The sequence below is a fragment of the Macrobrachium rosenbergii genome, chromosome 1 (genome assembly GCF_040412425.1).
Source record: "Macrobrachium rosenbergii isolate ZJJX-2024 chromosome 1, ASM4041242v1, whole genome shotgun sequence".
Classification (NCBI taxonomy): domain Eukaryota; kingdom Metazoa; phylum Arthropoda; class Malacostraca; order Decapoda; family Palaemonidae; genus Macrobrachium; species Macrobrachium rosenbergii.
This window is the reverse complement of record NC_089741.1, coordinates 56,262,726-56,276,660: the sequence shown is the minus strand read 5'-3', so window position 1 is coordinate 56,276,660 and position 13,935 is coordinate 56,262,726. Positions and strand designations below refer to the sequence as shown.

Sequence of the window (13,935 nt, the reverse complement as noted above, 5' to 3'; positions counted from 1 at the left end):
TGTGGCAGTGTACAGGCAGTCCTCAGTTATCGGCGGGGGTTCCATTCTGGGGGTGTGATGATAACTGAAAATCGGCGATTTCCTTCGCTTTTTCAGCGATTTTTGGGCTTATCAGCGCCAAAAAGTGCCGATTTTCGGTTATCAGCGCCTCTGTTGGGTATGTATTGGCGCCAATACCCAATTATTGGTGCCGATAAGCAGAAATTGGTGATTTTCAGCGCCGAAAATTGCCGATTTTCGTCTCTAGACAAGCCCCATAAAGCCGGATCGTCATTAACTGAGCCTGCCATTAACTGGGGACTGTCTGTATGCAGACAACACCACAGCCCTCTCTTATGTCCACAAACAAGGGACCACCCACTCCTTCTTTCTCTGTGGGCTGGTGAAAGGCCTCCTCTGCGCAAGTCATTACCAGGTAAAGATTGTTACTCGTTTCGTGTGGGGATGAAAACTGAGGCAAACCAGCTGTGGGCCTCTTCACAACATTGAGAAAGTATCGTATTCCTCTCTGGGCTCCCTAGTCCCAGACCATCGTGAGTATGTGGCGGATGCCATGCTGTTGGATTGGACGGGCCTGGATGTCCATGCCTTCCCACCTTCTGAATTGATCAGCAATCCATTCTGGCCCAGGAAAGAATGGTTTCCGGATCTGCTGCGCCTGTTAGTGGACTTCCCAAGACTTCTGCCAGAAAGACAGTCACTGCTCAAACAACCACACTCCCTTGGGTCCCATCAAGGATTGTCCATTCGGGCCCTGACAGGCTTCAGACTATCTGGAGCATCGTCAGAGTGTAAAGGTTTTTCGAAGCAAACTACAGAGGCTTTTGCCAGGTGCAAAAGATCTTCTGCTAGCGGGTTCTACCAATCCAAGTGGTCAGTTTTCAGAGGATGGTATCTACAAATAATATCTAGTCTTCTGAAACCTCTATAAGCCACTTAGCTGACTTTTTGCCTTTCCTGAGGACCAATAAGACGTTGTCTCCCTCTACCTTAAAGGGGTATAGGTCATTGTTCTAAGACCTCAGAGATTTTATCAGATCCTTCGAAACCTCCATTAGAAAGCCTGGAATTGGGACATTGTGCTGAAGTTGCTTATGAGCTCATCCTTCGAACATCCCAGATTGACCTCTTTTAAGAATCTCACTGGGTAGACACTCTCTCGTGGCATTAAGGATTGCAAACTTGTTGGCAGGCGGTAAGCCTTTGACATACGAGTAGGTTTTGCAAGTAGAAATGCAGTATACTCTCTCTCTCTCTCTGTCTTGTTTTCCTTGCCAAGATTGAGGACGTTTCCAAGCCTCAGCCTTGCCCGTTCATTATTAGGAACTTAACGGACGTTCTCAGGCCATAGGAGAAAGAGACTTCTCTGTCTTGTGGGAACCTTGAATTTCTATCTTTGTAGGGCAGAAAAGATCAGTGGACCTTCCAACAGGCTTCGGTGCGCAGTGAAGATCTGTTAAAGAATTTCCCTTTCTCTATTAGAAGTTCAGTTACAGAAGTGCATTCTCAAGTTCAGGAAGATGCTTTATCTTCCCTTATGGTCAGAGCTCATGAGGTTCGAGCTGTTGCTCTCAGCCAGGTGTGTCCCTCTTTTGACCCTGTTTGTGCCCACTCATCATTCTTACAATAATATTACGGTTGAGAAAGGAGCACAGGCTCTCTTCATCCTCTTCTGTCCCATCGCCTTGTTGTTAGGTTGTCGAGTTTGCTGAAGCTCTCAGGGTACAAGCTGCACCTGGCGTACCCACCAGTTTTAATGGTTGGGTTAGCGGTTTATTTTAATTGTAGGTGACAGTGTTGTGTTTATTCTGGTCTATGCCCAGGGCAAGGGCACTATTTTTTATCTTTGTCAGCCATTGGTGAACTTCCATGCCTGCAAAGTACCCACTAAAGTAGAGGCGACTCTTGGCCAATACCGCCACGTCCTCTGAAGGTTAAGATGAGAGGTTATGAGAGCCGTATTTCCTGTGTCAGGCAAGGAGACAGTAGAGTGTGAAAAGTAAAAAAAATAATAGGATCATTTAGTTTGAACCATCTACCATTCACCCATCCCTTTTGGGTGGCTTGAGCGTCAGTAGTTTTCCATTCAGTTTTTCTCTGTCATCGGCCTGTGAGGACACATTGGAGAATGTGTACGAGATTTCATTAATGAGTAGATCTTTTTCTGACTTTGTTTTGATTTCCCTTGTTTGTTATTAGGTATATAGGATGTCATCCAAAGAGGAGAAAGAAAAGTCATTTTGTCTCTAAAGTAAGCGGGTGCAATACCCAGCTTTACTCTTCAGTTTACGATGGTCACAAAGAACGTGTTACACGTAGGAAAAAGGATTGTTCTTTTAATGATCACTGTGATCAGTGTATTGGTTGACCAGATGAAATGATGAAAGTTTATTTAAAGTATAAGCAAGAGGTGAGAAGCAGATAAGAACAGGAAAACAGAAAAAAGATTCTTCTAACTCTTGGACAGGAATTGAGGTTAGGAGTAAGAGTTTCTCATCTTTTCACGACCTTTCAGATGGCAGCTGTTCCCATTCTCCCTGTTTTCCTAGTAATGCTTCTCCTTCAGAATTTTCCTCTCCTCTCAAAGCTCCCCATATTGTTCAGGATATGAGATTTGGCAAATTAGAAGCCATTGTAGCTAGTCTTGGGGCTAAGTTTGAAAAGTTTATGGAGGTAACCTCCTCGACACTTGCTACCATACCGGCCCAATTTAGTCATCCTTTTTCAGGTTTCCCCCTTGTGGCAGAAGAAGTGCACTCCATCTACTGTTGGAGGTACAAGGAAGTGGTTAACAGCAGGGGTTCCGTTCCTGGTCAAGCACCACTAACCAAAAATTGTCGACAGTAGCGGCGGTAAACCACTTAACAGCGCCGCTAACTGGTCATTGGCACTGATAAACCACTCTGACACTGATAAACTGCTTACCAATGCTGATAAACCGCTTACCGGTGCTGAAAATCGCTTATCGGTGCCGAAAATCTGGTTAACGATTTCGCTAGCCAAGCGCCGTTAACTGATGCTGGTGGTAAGCGGAGACTGCCTGTATGTCAGGGAGTGGAAGCGGTTTGTGCCTGTTGTCTTCTTCCTCTGGCCAGCCTGGCACATGTCACATACAGGTTGGCACTCAATTACTGAAAGATAAGAATAGCAAGATCAAGTAAAGTTCGCGTAGGCAGGAGGTAGGTATGCTAGTTAAGGATAAGCACACTCACTCGATATCTGATATTGTATTCCCCAGGCCTTGCTGGAGGCCGTGTACTACTAGCGATCCCTATCTGGGTTCTTCCTGTAGTCTTTCATTGCAAGACGATTCTACATTCTCGCAGTGTTCTCCTCACGATAGGTGTTTGCTTGACATCGGACGCTTGTCTGACAGCAGACGTTCACCTTGCATTGGAAGCTCGCTTTCCAGTAAGTGCTCGCCTACCATCGAACACTTGCTTGACAGCATACTCTTGCCTGACACCGAAAACTTCCCTAGCATTAGACTTGCACTTGGCATCAGAAGCTCACATTCTTCTTCTCGGTCAGCTAGCACTAGTTTCTCCCACAGATCCAAGAAATAGGAGCTTCTATCATTGGCCTCATTCTGCCTCACAGTCGCTGTAGGCAGTGTGTAAGGTGCAAACGCCTCTTTGCAGTTCCCGTTCTCCTCAGGCGTCATGCTTCCAGTCTTGATCCCATTCTTCCTCATCATGGGCTACACCTGAGTATTCTAGATGTTTTCCTCAACGGCGTTGGACATTGCGGATGCCTCTGGCTGACTCCCAGTCACTGAGGCAGGATCCGAGGTATTCTTGAGCCTCTTTTAGGCACTCTTGGTCGCCTTTGCAACGCCAAAGTTCAGTATATTGACCTGTTAGACAAGCGGATCCTTCTTTGATTGCTAAAGTCTCAGTAGCAGAGCAGACTGGATTATCTTCCCCTGAACCAAGTTTTTTGAGGTAGACTCCTTTGGCAATTTCAGTTTTTCCTCCTGCTACTTCAGTGTCAGCACAGGATGGTGTGAATGGTCTGGAGGCTTTTGTTTCCTGTGCAGATGTCTTTGGTGCCAGGTGCCATGGCACAGAGTGGAGCTAACCATTCCTCTGGTATGGAATAGGTTTTTGCTTCAAAATTTAAGTCCTTTATGAAAGAGTTGAAACTCCTTTCATCTCAGGGAGCAGGAGGGGGTTCTGCTGCTGCCACCTCTGCTTCCCCAAGATTTCCTTTTAAATGAGCCTGAGACTCACGAAATTGACTCTGATGCTGAGGAAGAGCACGTAGTATCATCAGCTTTTCAGAGAATGATTAAGGTCTGTGCTAGCAAATTTCCTGATTTCTTTGAGGAACCAGTAGTCCCATATTCAAGGTCCCTTAGGACTGCTAAGCTGGAACCTAAGGTAGATCCCCTTCGGTCTCTAAAACTGGCTAAGTCTTCACTGAACGGTATTGATGTAGGGGTTTTTCAAAGGAACACAGGAGGTCAGGAGGTCTGTCCTTAGTTCCAGAAGGGAGTCAACTGATGCACTGTATCAAAGACAGTGGAGAGTATATAGGGCAAGGAGCCGTCCTTTGTTTTCAATCTCTTTTCAGGGCCTAGAATGACTTTAAGTCATGTCCTCTGCAGAACTCTTTTGTGATCACCAGTCTTTCCTCTTTGATAAAAAAGTTAAGTATATCTTAGTTTAACCAGACCACTGAGCTGATTAACAGCTCTCAGGGGCTACCTGAAGGATTAGACTTATTTATGGCCAAGAACCAATTGTTACCTAGCAATGGGACCTAAGCAGCTTTTTGTGAAATCCGAACCATTAACCTTAAACGCCGAGCCTCTTATTTACAAAACGTCTCCCGTATGCCGTTGCTCGAGTTAAGCGGCCGGAAAAAAGTTTTTCAAAAATCACACGCTTTAGTTTTTAGATTAAGAGTTCATTCTGGCTCCTTTTTTGTCATTGCCTGAAGTTTAGTATGCAACCATCAGAAATGAAAAAATATCATTATCATATATAAATATTGAAATATATGACAGTGCAAAAATTTTTCATATATAATTTTATACAAATCATGCTGTGAAGCAAACGGTTCAAGCTAACGGTTAATTTTTTTTTTCCTTTGTATTGTACACTAATTGCGATGATTTGGTATATAAATAAATTGTAAAATGATCAAAGCAACACAGAGCAAATATTATCACAAAATGATGCATGAATCGTAACAGCGGACGTGAAATGTTTTTTTCAAAAATTCACCATATAAATCGAAATATTATGCTAGAGACTTCCCATTTGTTGAAAAATGAAGCTAATTGATTGAATATTACTAGACTGTAAGTTTTAGCTTGTTGCAGTTTTCAACCATTTCGTCGAAAGTTAAAGTTGACCAAAAGTCGAATTTTTCTATTTATCGTGATTTATATGAAATATTTCAAAACTGATAAAAGTTACAACCATGAGTTTTTCTGTTGTATTGTACATGAAATTGCGCACATTTTCATATATAAAAGTTTATGTAACGACAATATAAAACGGTGCAACATTCACGATAACGTGACGAAAAGAATTTCTGAGATGTTAGAAAGCCAGGTTTCACGCCGGACGTATAGGAAAATGTTTTTAAACCACCATAAATCGAAATATTGTGCTAGAGACTTCCAATTTATTGCAAAAATGAAGGTAAATGATTGAATATTACTAGAATGTAAGAGTTTTAGCTTACAATTTGCGTTTTTCTACCATTTACGGTCGAAGTTAAAGTTGACTGAAGGTTGAAATTTTGGCAGTTATCGTGATTTATATGAAAATATTTCAAACTGATAAAGCTACAACTATGAATTATTTTCTGTTGTATTCTGCATGAAATTGCGCACATTCCATATATAAAGTTTATGTAACTAATTAATATAAAACTGTGCAAACATTGCGACAATGTGTGAAAGAATTTCTGAGATGTTCGGCCGATTTTGTCACAAGTGAACACAAGGAAAAGTTTTTTTTTTCAGAAATTCACCATAAATCAAAAATATTGTACCATAGAGACTTCCAGTTTGTTGCAAAATGAAGGTACATGATTGAATATTACTAGAATGTAAGAGTTTTGCTTATAATTGCGTTTTTACCATTTCGGTCGAAAGAAGTTGACCAAGCTTGAAATTTTGGCAGTTATCGTGATTTATATGAAAATATTTCAAACGATCAAAGTTACAACCGTGAGTTATTTTCTGTTGTATTCTACATGAAATTGCACACATTTCCATATATAAAAGCTTATAACGACTAATATAAAACGTGCAAACATTGATAACGTGATTTAAAGATTTTCTAAGGGACGTATGAAAAAGTTTTTTTCAAAAATTACCATAAATCGAAATATTGTGGTAGAGACTTCCAATTTATTGCAAATGGAAGGTAAATGATTGAATATTACTAGAATGTATAAATTTTAGCTTACAATTTGCATTTTGACCATTTAGGTCGAGTCAAAGTTGACCAAGGTTGAAATTTTACAGTTATCGGGTTTATATGAAAATATTTCCAAATCTGATAAAGCTACAACCATGGGTTGTATTTTTGTATTTTACATGAAATTGCACATTTTCATATATAAAACTTTATGTAACGGCTAATATAAAACAGTGCAAAATTACGACAAAATGACGAAAGAATTTCTGAAATTTCGCAGAGTTACCTTGGACGAAGGAAAGTTTTCAAAATTCACCATAAATCGAATTATTGTGCTAGAGACTTCCAATTTGTTGCAAAAATGAAGGTACATGATTGAATATTACTAGAATGTAAGAGTTTTAGCTTACAATTGCGTTTTTCGACCATTTCGGTCGAGTCAAAGTTGACCGAAGGTTGAAATTTTTTGTAGTCGATGTACGGTACGTCCACTTGGCACCCAACAGACAATTTTAGTCGATGTATGAGACGTCCAGTGGGCGTTTAAGGGTTAAAACGAGAAATGAATTTCTATCACCAGGAATAAACTCTTCTCATTCTTCATTGGCCGGTTGGAGAATCGAACACGGGCCCAGCAGAGTGCTAGCTGATGACGAAACCGACTCGTCCAATGAGGAAGTTTTCCAGATGAAGAAGAAACTTCACTATGTCCAGTCAGAGCTCTCTCTATATATTTGCAAAGGACTAGGGAAATCAGGCGAAATGTCAACAATCTCTTTTGCAGCCCAAGGAAGCCTGCCATACCCTTGTTAAACAAAGCATATCTTGTCTGTTCAAGGCTCTGATCAGAGAGGGACACGCAAATTTATACTTTTTTACCTCTGCTTCAAGTAAGATTTCATAATGTGTAAGTGATAGTGACCACTTTCAACTTCCTTAATCTTTCTCTGGAGAAAGTTGTCAATGCAGCACATTGGAGATGTAACTCCATATTTGCCTTGCACTATCTGCAAGATGGGGAAATTCAGTATGAATTGTGCAGAGCTCTTTTGCCACTCATTATAGCAGGGAAACTCATATCCTGAACAATTAGGGTAGTTTTACTCAATTTTCCTATTTAGTTAGGAAATTGTCGAGTTATGGGGAATATGAAGGTACTTGTGTTGTATTAGGTAAGGGCCTTCATTCATATACCGTTGTTGCTCTGCTGGCCTAGGCACAAGGCCTTGTGTCCTACTTGCATCTTATTCCTGGTGGAATTTTATGGTTGTCTTTTTTTTTTTTTTTTTGTCCTCACACCTTTCCCACCTCCTTAGTTCAAGGTGGGAATCAGAGAGGCAAGATTCATTTCAAAAATAGAAATTTTTATAAAATTCATTTTTTAAATACTCACTCTCTATTATGTATCACCCCCAACCTCCCCACTCGTGTTGACAGAAGAAAAAACTGAATGGAAAACTATAGATGCTCAAACAACCCGAAAGGGATGATGTGAATAGACGGTTCAAACTAAACGATCCTGCTATTTTTTTTTTTTTTTTTACTTTTCACACACTATCGTCCTCCCACCTGACGTGGGAAATACGGCTATCATAATAGAGAGGTGAGTATTTAAAAAGTAAATTATTATAAAAATTTGTATAATAATGAAAAATAGTATATAATAATATATTAAATAATAATAGTTATAGTAGCAGTAGTAATAATGTGCAAAAAACTTGCTGAAGTATTTTTGCTTTTGTCTTGAATCATGGTAAACTGTGCTTTGTGTTTTGCAGATATCATGGGGTTTCTGATTGGATCTTTAAATTTCACTCCCAATTCAGATTTCAGGTCCAACTGGAAATTCTGTATATGAACGGGGATTAGTTACTGAAAAACCCAAGTGGAAAGACATTGTAGAGAATCATGGCTCTTTTTATCGTCAGACTTCTAAGAGAGCTGGGAGTCACATGACTCTGGCGTACATCACACCTGTAAGATATCTACTTTGACATTTATTTTAATTATAAATAGTTGTATATACAACCATTGTTATACCATTTTCAACTAAAATTGTAATCAGAGGCTGTGGTGGTTTGATTTTTGAGAGAATAAGTTATTTTTTTTTATTTGTTGATAATGACTGTATGCAATTGAAATTTATTTGTCTGAGTATATTTAGGCTGGAACCTGAATTTCCCTTTTCTTTACCAGTGGAATAATCATGGCTATGATGTTGCCAAGTTCCTGGGTGGCAAATTCACACACATATCTCCTGTCTGGCTGCAGTTGAAACGCCAAGCATCTCAAAATTTCATTACTGGTGATCATGATATAGACCAGGGCTGGCTCAAGGATGTGAGAAAAGCTGGTAAAAGTGCATCTGTTAAAAGTAAGTACCTATATAAGAGTACACAATAAGGTGCAAAAGGTAGAAATATATTTCATTACAACCCTGTTACTTTTAATTTAGCCTTTCATGCATCTGTGCTGTGTTCAGACACTCAAAACTGGTAGAAAAAGAGCCATCATTCCTTATCTTTGTGGGTTAGTGCATGCTCACCTAGAAAACTATAATCTTTATGGTGTTAGCATGAAGGGTAACATCTATTCAATTCTCCCCAGGTCAGCAGGTTTAGGGACTGCATATTATTTCTATTTCCTCTTTATCATTTCATTCATTTGTTAATGTCGAAATTACTATAACCAGCAGTTTTGAAGTTTGTTATGTTATGAAGAAAATCTTCCAGAATTTGTAATTTTGTTGCAGTGATTTGCTTCACATGGTGAATAGTCTGGCTTTCTCACTGGTGAAAAGCTGTTAGTGAGATGCATAGAGTTGTTACATGAGTGGTCCTTATTTCATTGGAGTTCACGCATTGTACCATGTTTTCGACATTTCTATGTAAGATATGTCAGTTTTCCTCAAATTCCAGTTTATTGTGCTCTTGGTGTTGTACTGTCAGCCTTAACTAGTTTGCTGTTGTTTGCTAGATCATATTTTCTGAGTCCAGCCCTGTGTCAATGGTGAAATTCCATAATAACACGATTTCTAGGTGGCAAATCGTATGATATACCAGAGAAAAGAGCTTTCAGGAATGCTGGGTTACTACCCCAGATCGAGCCTTCCCAAGGAAGACGCGTTATAACCAAGGGTGAGTGAAAGGATCACAACCACAGAGCTACACTTTCGATAGACATCCTATGTCAAGCCCCTGAAGAGAGGTGAGCCGTTATAGCCCCACGCACAGGCAGTCCACTGTGATCGGCTTAATACCAGCGCCATCTACTTCATTCCATTTTCTAGCACGTAACTGTTTGCATTTGGAATTTTGTGCTTGTGCTTTTTGGGTATTTTTCCTTTTACTGCCATGTCTTCTAGCAGTTTCACCATCTCTAAGTTAAGTACCATCTTATTGTGGGGTTTTTTCGATAAGTTTGGCTGCATCTGTCCATATTTCACAATTATGAGATTGTTGTTATGATGCCACGGTGTCCCCTAGCCAGCCATGTGACCGTGAGGCTGCCTGGTTTTTTCTGTCGGGGTTGTCTCCTTGTCGTTATATTACTTATCTTTCCCGGATCTCTTCCTGGCGGTGTTCCTACGGTGGTTTTATTGAGTTTTGTTTTATTTTTAATGACCCCCATAACTTCGAGTCCCCTATAGGTTCCCGTCATACCCTGCTTAGGTCTCTCCAGGATGAGTTCCTAGTTGGTCTTACTATTTACTATTATTATTATTATATTTATTCTGGTGCTATATATATTTTTGTTGCCTCTTGAGGTGGCGTGGCTCTAGGTCTGGCGCTCCTCCCAGGTAGGCTACGACCTGCATGAGCACATTATTCTAGAAATAATTCTTATGTATATTGTGTTTATTGTGATGGTTTTTATTTTATATTGTGTGTGGGTTTTCCCTTGCCTATCATGTTAGGCTCGTGTTGCTTCCTTGTCCTCTCGCCCTCCTCATAGGTTAGGGTGTGGGGTGGATCATCGGGTTGAGGAGTTTTCTTGCTGGCCTCTCCATGGCCGTCTTTGGGGTGGCAGAGTGAGCCTTTGTTCTCCCCCCTTCTTTTCGAAGGAGTAGAGTTCATTGGGTGTGCCTCCTCTGGGCTATTTGCCTTTTGCCCCCCTCCTTTTCGGTCCTGGTTGGTTCTCGGCTTTCAATTTCTCTCCCCTGTTATTCCTTCCCCTCCACCCTTCCCTTACTCCTTTCCGCTAGCCTAGGCTATGCCTAAGCTGGGTGTTCACCTAGGCTTTGCCTAGTCAGGAGTCGATGCGTTGAGTTCTTGGTCGCATCCCTTCCCTCAGGAGTAGGCTTGTCTGCCAAGCTCATATTATGTTTCTTGGTGTGGCGTGTGCTTGCAGTCGAGCGGGTGAATCATTTTCCTTGTCTCTGTTTTCACTCTCTTAGCCTACTCCTCTCCCCTACCCCACCACCCTCCCTCCCCTCTTCTCAGGCCAGCTCTTGCCTTTTCTCGTCGGTGACGCTTAGATGGCGTTTTCTCCGAGTTGGGGACTCCCTCTGGTGGAGAGATTCGTTCCCTCCCAGAACTTAGTCCGGCGACAGCGCGTGTTTGTTTGATGTTTAGTTTACCACTCTCCAAGATCGAGCGGGTTTGGAACATTCTTTCCTTGATCTTAACCTCTCTCCGTCAGATTTAGCTTTGGTTGGGTTGTTGGCGCTGCTCCGCTTATATTATACTTGGCCTTTCATGATGGGCACCTCACCACCTTTGTTTCCCTGGCGGGAGGTCCGAGAGAGGGGGAGTGAATGAGGAGGGAGGGATACCTCGGTCTCCAGAGTTGATTTTCTCATTTTTACCATCACTTGTATATTATATATATTTATATTATCTGTGGAGTGAGCTTCTCTCTCCCCACTATACTATATTTTTGTGTTTATTGAGTCCGGTGCTCCACCCTGTGGTTCCGCTCGTCTTTTGCTGGCAGCCCTTGTGGTGTCCCTGTTGTCTCAAACTTTAGTTCTGCGGGTATTCGGTGACCGGAAGTATCTTGCCTTCCCACTCTGTTTAAGTTATGGCTTGGTGGTCTCGTCTCCTGTGCCGGGGTTCTCCACCGGAACATTCCGGTGGTAAGCAGAAATACCTGGCCTTCCAGCTTTAGGTTGCTTAGGAGTGGTAGGTTCATCGTACTTTTTTTACACTTACAGACTGTTCGTTGTGGGAGCCGGGGTGCACCGCTTCTCTCCAGCAAACCGTATGGGCGCGTGGTGCCGGACCCACGCTGGCTGTGCGGTCGGTTGGATGATCTAATTGTTTGGCACCCCGCGGCTGTGAGGTTTGCTTCGCTCTGTGCGCTGGCATCCAGGACGAGTCGGTAATATAGCTTCTCATTTATTACGTTCCTCTTATCTGTGTAGTGCTTATATGGTTTTCGGCTTTCTTTTCCGTTTAACCCTAATTGTCCGTTCTCTTACAGGCGGACGAGTCCTCAAGAAGACTTCCCCTTGAGTCTCTCCCGCGCCTGGGTGGCTGGGTTCGAAGAAACGTTCGTCAGGAAGCCTTATGTCCTCGACAGCGGGTTGCGACCTGCTGTACCGCGCCAGGGTGGCTGCGGTTCCAGAGGAGTTGGCTAACCCCATCATCCAGCAGATCCGGGATGGGACCCAGCTACCCCAAGAGGACATCCTGTATCTTGGAGGTGTAGGGAGGATATCGCCAGCGTTGGCTTGGACCTGAACCGATGAACACAGAGCCGGACCGGGTGGTAGGTAGCGAGTAAGTAAGTGAGGTTCTTGCGGGGCGCCCTTGGACTCCCCATCTTCCTCTGTGTCTTCCTTTGCAGGATTTGCCAAGTCTTCCACCTTGGGTGACAGGGCTCCATCAGCTGTCCCAAGTTGACTGAAGACTTCATGGAAGGCGAAGGGGCTTTAAGTCCTCGTCTTCCAGGAAAGCATCGCCTTTCCCCGTCGAGCTAAGGTCCCTGCCTGTAGCCTCCGAGCAAACCTGAACCTCCGGCAAAGCGAGTAAGAGGGCATCAAAACCAGCCCTCCTCGCCAGCCTGCCTTTGATCCGGGCGTTTGCAAACTCGTTGTTCGGAGAGGTTCTGGCGGAGAGTCGAGTCTAAGTTCACGGCAATCTGGAGAAAACTTACCAGCCATGATAACATACTGGCGGGAATGGCTCAGCGCTGGCCAGTGAGTCGAACCAAGTATGCTATCCTGACACCAGCTGATCTCCTCCCTTTTATGTCGGAACCCTTGGCGTTTTGCCCTCCGTGCCATTCAGCACGGTACTCTGACTGTTGAAGGTCTTGGCACGAGACAGTTAGAGGAAATCAGAGTTCTTTCTCCGATCTCCTGCCCCCTTACCCAGGCTTCGTTGGGCTGGACGGGAGGAAACCTGGGTACGCTCAGACAAGGTCCAGAGAGAGATAGTGATCTTCCCTTTAGACCAAGCTCAGTCGGCTCTCCTGCGCGCTCTTGGAGTGGCAGGCAGATAACACAAAACTTACACCTTTCAAGGGCAACTGCCACTATGTTCGCCCTGGGTGATGAGTTGCCGACTCCATGCTTGAACAAAGTGGCTCTGCTCTGGCTCGAGCATGCTTTGGACGGGCAACCCCTTGCCTCAACTAAGGAGACAGACTCACATCCTGGTATTTCCCAGGGGTGAGGAGGCTCTGAGTGACCCGTCCACCTTTACTGTGGAAAGCTGGACGCTTACTGTGCGTCGACCCAATTCAGCGAGCAGCTTCCTAAGCTCCCCGAAGCCCTGCTGAAGAGCGGAATTTGAGGCCCGGACTAGGCTAGCCCGGTCCTTGAACTCCGTCTGCCTCACAGAAGCGACACCGTCTCCTGTGCAGATGAGCCCTTCTTTCAGGTTCTGGCTAAAATCCCTGTTAGCAGGGTTTCAGACAGACCCTCTTGATTTCATGATGGCTAAGATTGAATGCTAGAAATTCATCTTTGCCGAAGCCACCATACGTCATGAGCTAACAAGCTCATGAAGAGCTCTATCTGGGGCCCTAACCTCTTCCTAGAAGAAGAGGTAGCCAGTGTGCTCAGGAGGCTACTAGAGCTAACCAGAGTCTTCGCTCTGGCCAGTATCTCAGCTTATAAGCCGTAAGACCCCAGAATCTAAGCCCCCCCAGACTAAGAGTGGTAAGCGGTTCAGGAGACACAAGAGGCCTCATCATCAGACAGTAGTTCAAGCTGTCCCGGTCTCCTAGTCGCACAGCCCTCCACCTCAGCTCATCCCCAACAATACGTTGCTGGTCCAACCAGCCCATTCCCTGCTGCACCCTAAATGCGTTGCCTCACCGGGCGTACAATCCTACCTATGAAGGCCGTGGGTTCTTTCATGGCGCTTAATAGGAGTGCAAGGCGGGGAAGAGGTCAGACCCCTTTACAGAGGCAAGTCAACACCGCCCAAGAGGTAAAGCCTGGGCGTAGTAGAAGAAACAAACCCACTTCCTCCCACTGAGAACAGTCAGGTAGGTGGTCGCCTTTACTGGTTCAGAGACCAGTGGTCCTTCAGCCCTTGGGCACACAGCATTGTGTCCAAGGTCTGGGATGGAGCTGGACCAAAGACCCCTCCTCCTCTGATCA

At 43.6% G+C, this 13,935-nt stretch overlaps 1 protein-coding gene across 1 annotated transcript in view; it reads left to right on the top strand.

Annotated features, from left to right (window-relative positions):
* LOC136838636 (chitinase domain-containing protein 1) overlaps positions 1 to 13,935 on the top strand; it is an 87,287-nt gene that overhangs the window by 17,497 nt on the left and 55,855 nt on the right. Inside the window, exons 3-4 of the mRNA XM_067103939.1 lie at positions 8,207 to 8,356; positions 8,577 to 8,754. Of these exons, the coding sequence (XP_066960040.1) occupies positions 8,207 to 8,356; positions 8,577 to 8,754 (328 nt within the window). The remainder of the gene's footprint in view (positions 1 to 8,206; positions 8,357 to 8,576; positions 8,755 to 13,935) is intronic.